At 35.5% G+C, this 11435-nt stretch overlaps 1 protein-coding gene across 1 annotated transcript; it reads left to right on the top strand.

Annotated features, from left to right (window-relative positions):
- Positions 1–2171: 2171 nt before the first annotated feature.
- Positions 2172–6860, top strand: LOC127869714 (uncharacterized). The gene is made up of 5 exons (XM_052412370.1): positions 2172–2207; positions 2388–2560; positions 3256–3479; positions 5630–5795; positions 6654–6860. The coding sequence occupies exons 2-5, from the start codon at positions 2399–2401 to the stop codon at positions 6858–6860; spliced, it is 759 nt and encodes a 252-aa protein (XP_052268330.1). The 5' UTR covers positions 2172–2207; positions 2388–2398.
- Positions 6861–11435: the final 4575 nt, after the last annotated feature.

Here is an 11435-nt window from a genome sequence, read left to right as displayed (position 1 = left end):
GTACTACTCACATGTACCCCGGGAACGGTAAATGTACTAAAACGTACCCGGCCGATATTAGACTGTACCCGAGTTTAATTCCCGCCAAAAATCCAATGTCGTAAAACGCGCTACCGATTATTGTCATTACGAAACAAACTTCTATTTTAAAAAAACCTTCATCAACATGCTGTTTGAATATGAGTTTCGATCATAAAGAGGCCATTAAATAGAAAACTGACATAAATATAAACATGATTTTTTTAAGCCGACAACGACTTATTTAGCGTTAAAATTCCCGGGTACGTTTAAGTGTATTTACCGTATCGGGGGTACAAGTAAGTATACTTAAGTGTACCCGGGGTACATGTGAGTAGTACCTGAGCCGACAATGACCAATCGAGCAAAACTTATGGCTACTCCTCTCACTAAGTAGATCTTATACATTTAAAAAATATTGGAATATGTCAAGTTAATTTGTTGCATTCACATTTTAATTCAATGATATTGTTTATCAAAATATGCACATGATAGTCAATTCCTTTCATGCTGCATTAAATTATATCTATTTCACTTACATACAGAGTATGAAAGATAATCAGCTATGAACGATATTCAGTTGAAATGTGATTGGTTTTTTTTATAAACTGAAAAAAAGTCGGGTTAAAAAAACAGTGGAGCGATATAGGGCCATCATGGCCCTCTTGTTTTGTTGACCGATTTACTCATAGCTTGCCAAAAGAAAGTGTTTTGAAAAATAAATTATAAATATATTATCATTATTTTTTGGAAATCTTTACCTTGTAAGCATATTATTTTTACCAGACATTATTATTATTAGTTGTATTTTTTGTCACAAACAATGCAACCACAATTGTGTGACACAAGTTTTAATTATGACAGTGAATAATGAAACTAATTTAATTACAAAACAACATTCACTTTGGGGTATTGTGTGGGCACCACTTTGTTTATTTGATATGGGGATTAAGCCAGACGAAAAATATGGTGGGGGTTGGGACTTTGAAATTAGCAGGGTAAATTTTTCATTAAAAAATTTGTAGGATGGTGAAATGTGTATACATGTGTTGTTTGCGTGACTTTATTTTCCTGTTTCCACTGACTGAAGAACTTATATTCAATCGTCCATTAAGCACATTTTCCATACGGTATGCTTTTTGTTAAAAATAAATTTATGTAAGTATCAAGTAAAACTTATATAAGTATAAATTGTCCACATCTCAAAAACATTTTAGATGTGTGTGAATTTTTAAGAACATAGACAAATGAAAATGGGACACAGAGGTGGGACATATTTTAAAAGTTATTAAAGGCATACAAATTTAAGGGGGCCCCACTGAAATTCAGCTTTAGCTAATCCCTAATGTACTTAAGCAACCATGTGAGCACTTAACGTGTAGTTAATTTCAAACATTTAAAAATTGAAATGGAATGAACAAAGAAACACTATAATTGCAAACATTTCAGAAAGTGATAAAACACAAATGTATGCGCCCCCACCAAACAAACATGATAATGAAATTTGAAATGTGTTTGTTTCTTATGAATATGCTTTCAAATAAACAGTTTATAAATTAACTGGTTACAAAAAAGGTTAATCAGCTAATGTTTTGGTGACAGTTGCATCCCTATTTTAACCTTATTCTTGAATTGGTAAGTCATTACCAATCTCCTCTGAATCAGCTGTTAGGTAGGAACTGCAGTTGTTAACTGGCAAGATACCTAATGTTGAAAACATGTTGTACACGTTTATGTAATGAAATTGTATGTTGTAATTCAGTATAACATGGTGCATACAACATAAAGATGGAATAATCATTCCTTTGGTCATTAATACAATTGTCATTGATTTTAAATAAAAATATTTCTCAATGTAGAAAAAAGTTGAAACTATTGTGTTCATTGAAAAAAAATTATCCGGAGGTTTTTTATGGAATGCTTTCAGATATTCAGCTGATTTTAGGTGTGTGAGTTTACCTACATGACTTACAAATGAAGTATTCATTGCGTTCCAGTCCATTGTTATTTTGGCAAAGTTATGAGCCTTGGACTTTAATGTTTTCGATATTCGTCATGATGTTTTCAATTAAGATATAGCTGCTGTGTGGCTTCAAAGTAAGGGGCAAAGGTGTTTAACTAACGGATCTCTTGTTTGTTCTTTTTCCAGGACAGCCTTCCTCCCGGCCTAAAAAATGGGCTTCATCATGGTAAGGTTTTTGGTTATTTACTTGGGACTCCAGTAAATTAATAGGTACACAAGAAAAAAAGTTTTCATAGCATTTCCATGTTTCTTGTTTTTATTCATATACTCATCTTAGACAAGTTTAGAAACATAAAGTTATGCAGTTGATAGGAATAAAAAATATATTTTCTGTGTATAATTTTAGGGTTAATTGCGATGAAGACCCAGTCTCAATCAGCCAGATTTAAAGTAAATGATGATGTTTCTGATATTGAGAGTGCAGCAAGTATGGACAACACATGTGATATTGAACTTGGGAATGCAAACACTATTGACGAGAAATTTGAAGACATTCAGGCACATTCCCCTGACAAGCTGGTATGAACATTGACAACTGTTGAAAATATATGTCATTTTTATGTCCCCCACCACTTTAGTTGGGGACACATTGTTTTTGCCCTGTCTGTTGGTTTGCGTCAAACTTAAACATTTGCCTTAACTTTTTCAATATTGAAGATAGCAACTTCATATTTGGCAAGCATATGTATCTCATGGAGCTGCACATTTTGAGTGGTGAAAGGTCAAGGTCATCCTTCAAGGTCAAAGGTCAAATATATGGGTCAAAATAGCTAATTTAATATACAGTTTTGCAATGTTGAAGATAGCAACTTGATATTTGGCATGCATGTGTATCTCACTGAGCTGCACTTTTTTGTTTTTTGAGTGGTGAAAGGTCAAGGTGATCCTTCGAGGTCAAAGGTCAAATATATGGGGGGACATAGTGTTTCTAGATATATATATTCATTTTGGCTCAATTGAATAGAAAGTTTCGTCCCTGATTAGACTGTCCCGATTGCAGAGGCTGGGACGATACTTGACAAACATGCATTTAATCTTGTTTTTAGATTACGCTCATTGTCTGGAAATGTTGTTTTTAAATTATTGATAAAACGCACCGTGTTCCAGAAATTTTCCAGATTTTTCTTGCACCAGTTGTAACTTGTTAGCAGTTCATTGTATGTATATGCAATAATGTTTCAGAGATTTTCAAGAATTGGTACTGCGTGTTTCAGGATATAGCCTTGATGCTCTTGTCACGTTTGGCCCAGCTTCTGAGTACAGCATCCCAGGAAGCAGGCCCAACCCCATGGTCCTGGCTTGCCAAGGTTGACCATGGTGCTAACCACAGCAGTCTTGAATCTTTTGCAAATGATCTGGGAGTCTGTCTTGAAGATCTGATCAATTTTCCACAGCCACCTTCTCTGCTGCGGTTTTGTGTGCCTGTTAAGGAAGCCAGGTATGTGTTGAAGATCTGATCAATTTTCCACAGCCACCTTCTTTGCTGCGGTTTTGTGTGCCTGTTAAGGAAGCCAGGTATGTGTTGATTTAAGTGTCAACCCAAAATCTCAGAACAAATGATCTGACGTATGATAAAAAAAGAGTTATTGCCCCTAGAATGAAAGTGTGTTTTACTCAATTCTCCCATCATACTCAATTATAAGCCATATTTTTATCTGAATTGCAAATTTTCAGCTCAGATACGGGTTGAGAAAATTGTTTTTGTAGCGGAAGGCTTTGTAGAATTTTTTTTTTTATATATTTTAATTGTTAGCTCAGAGGTCAAGAAATGAAGATGCGTATGATCATACATATTGATTTATTTGAAAGTGAAAAAAGTGAAGACTGAACAGAAAGATAAACATACTCCTGTATGTGACAATATAATAAATAACTCCAAACCTAAAATATGTGCTTTTGTACTGTTTATTAGGGACACATTTTCTGAAGGTGGTTTCTGCTTTGTCAGTGCAAGAAATTGAGATTTTTATTTTCACTTCATGCACATTTACCTTGTATCCAGACCTGGCTAGGGGTTTCATAGGGTCACTGTGTTTGAAATGTTTCTAAACAGTTTAAAAAGGATTTAAGCTCCGAAATGACTCGAGAATTAATTTAGCTATGGTTATGATTGTTGTTTAACCCAAAAGAACTGTCATTAACTAGTTTGTATGCCTCTGCATTGTGTGTGGATTTGTGTATATGTATGGATGTTTGTTTTTATGCCCCAAGTAGGGTGGCATATAGCAGTTGAACTGTCCGTCAGTCAGTCAGTCTGTCCGTCCGTCCGAAAACTTTAACATTGGCCATAACTTTTGCAATATTGAAGATATGAATAGCTGTCCATGATCATACACACATATTGTTGCATAAGTAGCCACAAGAGAAATTTGTACCTTTAATTTTTTGCAACTGGGCACAATATTTTACGTATGTTGTGATTGTTTGAAATAAGCATATTTATAATTAGAATGTTCAGCTATTTCTGGTTGAAGTCGCTGTGTTACAACTTTTAGAACCACTCTATTTTGTAAATCATTGTTCATGTTGTGCCTCATACAGAGCATGTGGATGGCATATAATTTTGTAATGACTTTCCAGAAAATCTACTAATGTTCACCATATTGTAACCACATACTGTGTGCAATATTTGTTCCTATTTGTTGTATTGAATTGCATACTTAAGTCTGTGGCTTATTTTTTTTTATCACAGTTCACATGATTGCATTACCGTAACATGTTGTTGACAGTTACAGATAACTTTGTCATTTGATTGATACTGCATTCAGATTTAGCCTCTAACATGGTAGAGTCTTTTGACCCATTTATGACATTGGGGAAAATCATCTAATGCAAATAATGGCAGGTGTTCTAAGCATAGTTATTTACAGCCAAATTTATAACATTGCAGTATACTCTACAAGATTGGAACAGGTATTTTTTCCTTTCACCCTAAATGGTTAATTAGGTGTTACGTTATGTAATACAGGAGTTTCATTATAGGTTCTGACAAGAGTTGTTATTTCATACGATATTTTCCTGAATGAGTTCAGCTCTTTTCTTTTGGTAAGCTTACTAACAAAGTTCTTAGACGAGGTAAATAAATCATAGAATGAAATGACAACTTGTGTTGAATATTTTTAGCGCATGCTTTTAAAATATCAAAAGAAATTAATATTAACATAATCGCATGATTAAACTGGAAAGTGGTTTAAATTGTGTGATGTCACTTGTCATTTCAACGTCATTGCAGCAAAATAATGTAATGCCATTGGTCATGTCAAACAAAAAGTTGCCATCAAAAAGGCTAAAAATGCTATATCACACATGTTTAAGATAAAAATATTTATAATGGTTATATAACATAGAAAAGAAGGTATAGCATGTGAGATTAGATTTCATTTGTTGGATGGATTTCTTTGTCTGTGTAAGAATCTATGTAGGCATGATTATTTCTTGTAGTTACCGGTACGTATGCTAATGACGTGATTTATTGACTTACATCTCGACTTCACATTTGCTATGAACAGTACATCTTGGTTACTTAATGTTTCTTCAAATGTGTAATCATTTTCAAGTAAGTGGTTAAGTGTAAACCTGGTATTCTAGAGGTGTTCCAGTTGGCTATGAGGCCTACCAAACCAGTGGTTCTAGCAATTGGTGCCTCTATCACGCCGTCAGCATCCACCTGTGTGGGGACGAGAGGCTCCAGCATCAACTGCGACTCTGCAGTGCCTTATACACCTTAGAGAACATGAGCTTGTACATTAAGGAGGTACACGGACTTATTTTAGTATTAATCTTTCCTAGTCTTAAATTCAGATTCTGTTTATTTTTAATTATTATGCTCCCAAAAATGTAACATTCAATCCCTGTTTATGCACTAATAACTAAAAAGCTTACATATTTCCATTCTGAACACCATATCCTCACATCGCCTGATGTCATTTTGAACTTGGACCTACTTTTGTACTTAGACTTAATCAAATGGGCCAATGAGTCAATACTGACAAGACTTACACTGTGGTCATTCAGACTTATTAAAATGGGCCAATGAGTCAATACTAACAAGACTTACACTGTGGTCATTCAGACTTATTCAAATGGGCCAATGAGTCAATACTGACAAGACTTACACTGTGATCATTCAGACTAATTCAAATGGGCCAATGAGTCAATACTGACAAGACTTACACTGTGGTCATTCAGACTTATTCAAATGGGCCAATGAGTCAATACCGACAAGACTTACACTGTGGTCATTCAGACTTATTAAAATGGGCCAATGAGTCAATATTACCAAGGCTTACACTGTGGTCATTCAGACTTATTAAAATGGGCCAATGAGTCAATATTAACAAGGCTTACACTGTGGTCATTTAGACTTATTAAAATGGGCAAATGAGTCAATATTTACAAGGCTTACACTGTGGTCATTCGTTTTCATGGCAAGCAGCATCTTATTTTTCATAGTTTGATATATTATTGAGAGTGCTTGGGGAGGGCATGGGTTCCAAAATAAAATATGCTCCATTACAATACATATAAGCTGTTACAAATCTTTATAAATTGCATGTGACGTTTTAATTACCAAGGCAAGTTTCTACAAAACAAGTGTGACTTCTACTTTGAGGTCAACCTCAGCCAGAGGGGTGATGGCGAGGCAATCGCTGCAAGGCTACAGCAGGTGTTCAGTTGCTATGGAGTGGAGCTTGATGAACACCAGAGGAAGTCCAGCCCATCCTGGAGGGACCAGCTGTGTGTGATGATGTTCAAGGTTGTCATGGAGACCTGTGAGGCAAACAAAGATAGCAGTAAGCACAGCCAGGGCACTCATTAACCAAACCAGTCATGGCCTTATAAGAAAATCAAAGTACTGACAGTACTGGTGTGACGATGCTTTTGAAGAGGATGGATATATAAGCATCCATTTAAGTTAATCTACATCACCACAATTGTGTAATGTTTATTGCTTGTCATTCATCCGCAAGTCAATAGTTTAATGGTCGTGGTGCAATAGTTGTCGTTCTTGGACACTGCACTCTCCTTCAATGAGATTTATTTACCTGAAAGTCACATATTTGAACCTACAATTATTCTTTTGGGAGTAATGGTCTAGACAACCAATGGATAAAACAGCAATAATATGCTAATCCATAATTTTTCTAGGAACATAATTAACAATTCAGGATGCGACGCTAAGAGAATTCCTGTGCTAGCCCCGAATAACAGTATGTTGGGGTATAATAATAGTCAATTTTGTTTTTCTTCTCAAAACATTGTCATAGATTATAAGCTGAGGAATATATCATCCAACACTACTACTTTTAGAAAGCCATTTTTTCATTTATTTTTATTGATAAACAAGGTTTTGTAACAAACTATACATAGATGGCTTTAACAGCCCAATGTGGCTCACCTGAAACTAATTGTTTCCTGGTGATGTTAACTTATTTTTCATGAAGATCTGGAAAAAAATATGGCATTGTGAGTATGAACAAACTATTTGCATCGATCCGATCTAGTTGAGCCTTGTTACCGAGTTCATACTTTTATTTATTTGAACATTCTGATGAACTGTCATAAAGATCAGGCAAAAAATGTAAGTGTTAACATAGATTTTTAATGATTATTGTTATGATCAAGTGCTTGGAAGCACATGACCCACTTTGGAATGTGACCCGTTTATCACTGAGACTAGACCTTGTGACCTAGATTTTGAATATGCCACTTTCAAGCTTGACTTTGAAATCATTTAAAATAATATTCTAACCAATTTACAAGTTGATCAGAGAATGTGACCACTAAAGTTTTAACAGACCTTTTCTTATATTTGACCTAGTGCCCTATTTTTGACAGAATATGAAACCCAAAATGACATAGAGGTGACTAAGTTTCATAAGAATCTGGCAAAGAGGTGACACCCAAATGTAAACATTGTAAAATTATATCATCTTATGTGTTCACAATAAACTTTGGATAAAATACAACAGACAAAGAGTGATAACAAAAGCTCACCTCGTCACGTCGTGGCAAGTGAGCAAAATAACCAAAACTATGACATCATAAAATTGCTCAGTAACTTCCAATAACAATAAAATGTTACTTTTGAAACAAATACGATACTTTCCCTTTCTTACTACTGGCTGTTCTAAAACAAGAAAGCCCTGTATCGCTCACCCAAAACTCCTTCTAGGGTGTCAAAAACTTGTGTTACAGTATGATTTGACTAAGTTGTAACCTAGCTTTAGCCTGCACATGACCATCTTCCAAACTCAGCTTTTGATTTGATTAAGATGGACACTGTAACCGATTTTCATGAAAATAAGGAAGATAATGTGACCTGTAGAAAGCTAAAGAAAGTTTTCTATAATTTGACCTAATGACCTAGTTTTTGACTAACTACCAACTTTCAAACTGAACCTTTATTTCATCGAGATAACATTCTGTCCAATTTTCATGAAGATCTGGAAGAAAATGTGACGTCTGGAGTGTTCACCAACCTTTGGTCTGTTTGGACAACATATGACCTACTTTCAAACTTAACCTAGAATTGACCGAGATGAACATTTACCAACATAAGACAAACAAGAGCACCGCATAACGGGTGCCACGCTCGGCTGCGAAAGCTTGTCAGAATTTTTTTTAGAAAGGTCACAGTGACCTTGACCTTTGACCTAGTGACCCAACAAGAAATGTGTTCCTCAGAAACACAATGACCCCTACTGCGCCGCTTTGAAATAAAATTTCTATTTATCACTTGGCAGGCATAGAAATCATCTCCCTTTAAAGCGTATTACTTCCCTTGGATTTTGTCCAATCTAACCGGGGGGGGGGGGGGATCTGAAGGTCTGTAGACAGTCAAAAATGACCAAGTCAGACATCACTGACAACCAAGGCCTGTGGTTTATCAAAGAGATCATAGCCAGAGTTCATCATGTATCTTTGGACATAAGTCAACTGGTATTTAATGAAAACTAGCATTCACAAATTAGAACAGGTAAGAAATGATAATTATATCATTAAAAAAAAAAAATTCACAAATCAATCATTTGGGTTATAAATAATCAAAATAATAAATCTGTACAGCAACTGTGAAAAGAACTTAAATTCTTGGTAAGGAAATATATAATATGAGATTTATAATTATATAAATTACTTCCCTTGAAAATAATTGTCTCTAACAAATCTCTATTTTAGTAGAAAATAATTAAAAGCCACTACCGTGACTGTAGATTCACCACTCAAAATGTGCAGCTCCATGAGATGCACATGCATGCCAAATATCAAGTTGATATGTTCAATATTGAATAATTTTCTCCCTTTAAAGCTTATAACTTCCCTTGGAATTGTATTTTGACCTTAGACCTTAAAGGATGACCTTTACCTTGACCTTTTACCACGATGTGTTTGCGCCGCTTTGATTTATTAAATAAAAATATATACGTTGGCAGGTCAGATAATTATGTCTATTGGAAGCTTATTACTTCCCTTGGATTTGTTTTTTCGACCCTAGACCTTGAAGGATGATGTTCACCTTGAAATTTTACCACTTAAAATGTGCAGCTCCATGAGATACACATGCATGCCAAATATCAAGTTGCTATCTTCAATATTTAAAAAGTAATGGCCAAAGTTAAGGTTCTAGCACGACGCCTAAGGCGGACGACGAGCTGGCTACGAAAACAGCCGAGCTAAAAATGAGACCTCTACAGAATAACGGGTGCCACTCTCGGCTGTGGGTGCAGTTTTGAATAAATGATTGCTTGTCTTTTTTAGAGGTCACAGTGACCCTGACCTTTGACCTAGTGACCCAAAAATAGGTGTGGCATCTAGAACTCATCAAGGTGCAGCTACATATGAAGTTTCAAAGTTGTAGGTTGAAGAACTTTGATTTAAGAGCCGATGTTAAAAACCTTAAATGGTAAGGACAGCTTGCGACAAGCTGGCTATGACAATACCTCGGGTTTTCTCCGAAAAACGGCCGAGCTAAAAAGACTTATGTGACCTCTATAGTATAAACAGACATATGTGACCTCTTGAGTATAAACAGATTTTTCCTATAAGTTTGCGTACCGACCTTAACAGATTTTCTATATGATTTGACCTAGTGACCTAGTTTTTGACTGCACATAACCCAACTTCAAACTTGAACAGAATCCTAGAGACCTAGTTTTTGACCCCAGATGACCCATAAATGAACTTGTCCGAGATTTCATACTGTTACATCGTGACCAAGTTTTATTGACATTGTGTCAAAAATGTGACCCCTAAGTGTTTACAGTATACAGAAGACAACGCATCCTAATGGACAACGGATACAGGGCGATCACAATAACTCTCCTTGAGCACTTCGTGCTCAGATGAGCAAAAAAAATATAGGTACATTTTACTTCATAATAATGGAAGTACTATAGGATAAAAATGGCACAAAATACTCTTATTTTCATAGTCTTAAAATAAGACTAACGCTTATAAATCAGACTGATATGCCACTTGATAGTAAGTGTAGTCTATCATACTGTTATCACAAAAATGACTAGATGTTAAATATTGTAAATATCATATTACTGAAAGTGGCATGCATATAATTCTCTAAATGAAGACTTCAAAATGACCATGATTTAATGGAAATTAAATAAGCATCTGCTCCTGGAATCTCATATTGTTGACATGGACCAATGTGAATACATCATATGTAAATAAGGATAAATGGGCAAATATATGCGCAAAATATATTTTACCGGGGGTAAAATAAATGATTAAGGAAGCAATTAGTTTGTAGGCATGACTTGGTCCTGACAGAAGGTAGCACTTTTTATACAAACAATGTAGGTTTTACAATGAAACTGAAACAATACCCTGAATACTGTTATATACATCTGATCCACTTCTACATAAGGGCTGTTTGTAAAACATGCATGCTCCCCATATGGGCTGTCAGTTGTAGTGGCAGCCATTGTGTGAATACGTTTTATGTCACTGTGACCTTGACCTTTGACCTGAAAATCTATAGGGGTCATCTGCCAGTCATGATCAACGATTCAATGTGCCTATGAAGTTTTATGATCCTAAGCCTAAGTATTCTTGAGTTATCACCCGGAAACCATTTTGTTGTTTCGAGTCACTGTGACCTTGACCTTTGACCTAGTGACCTGAAAATCAATAGGGGTCATCTGCCAGACATGATCAATGTCCCTATGAAGTTTCATGATCCTAGGCCTAAGCATTCTTGAGTATTATCCGGAAACCATTTTACTGTTTCGAGTCACCATGACCTTGACTTTTGACCTAGTGACCTGAAAATCAATAGGGGTCATCTGCAAGTCATGATCAATGTACCTATGAAGCTCCATGATCCTAGGCGTAAGCATTCGTGAATTATCATTCGGAAACCATTTTACTATTTAGAGTC

The sequence above is a fragment of the Dreissena polymorpha genome, chromosome 2 (genome assembly GCF_020536995.1).
Source record: "Dreissena polymorpha isolate Duluth1 chromosome 2, UMN_Dpol_1.0, whole genome shotgun sequence".
NCBI classification, from domain to species: Eukaryota; Metazoa; Mollusca; class Bivalvia; order Myida; family Dreissenidae; genus Dreissena; species Dreissena polymorpha.
Note: the sequence above shows the minus strand (reverse complement) of the source record. Positions and strands in the feature narration are given on the sequence as shown.

Excerpts from the sequence above, each read along its gene's own strand:
- LOC127869714 (XM_052412370.1), top strand. The coding sequence starts at position 2,399 with ATGAAGACCCAGTCTCAATCAGCCAGATTTAAAGTAAATGATGATGTT. Across the intron at positions 3,480-5,629 it reads GTGCCTGTTAAGGAAGCCAG|AGGTGTTCCAGTTGGCTATG; the intron begins GTATGTGTTGAA and ends CTGGTATTCTAG. Across the intron at positions 5,796-6,653 it reads TGAGCTTGTACATTAAGGAG|GTCAACCTCAGCCAGAGGGG; the intron begins GTACACGGACTT and ends TTCTACTTTGAG.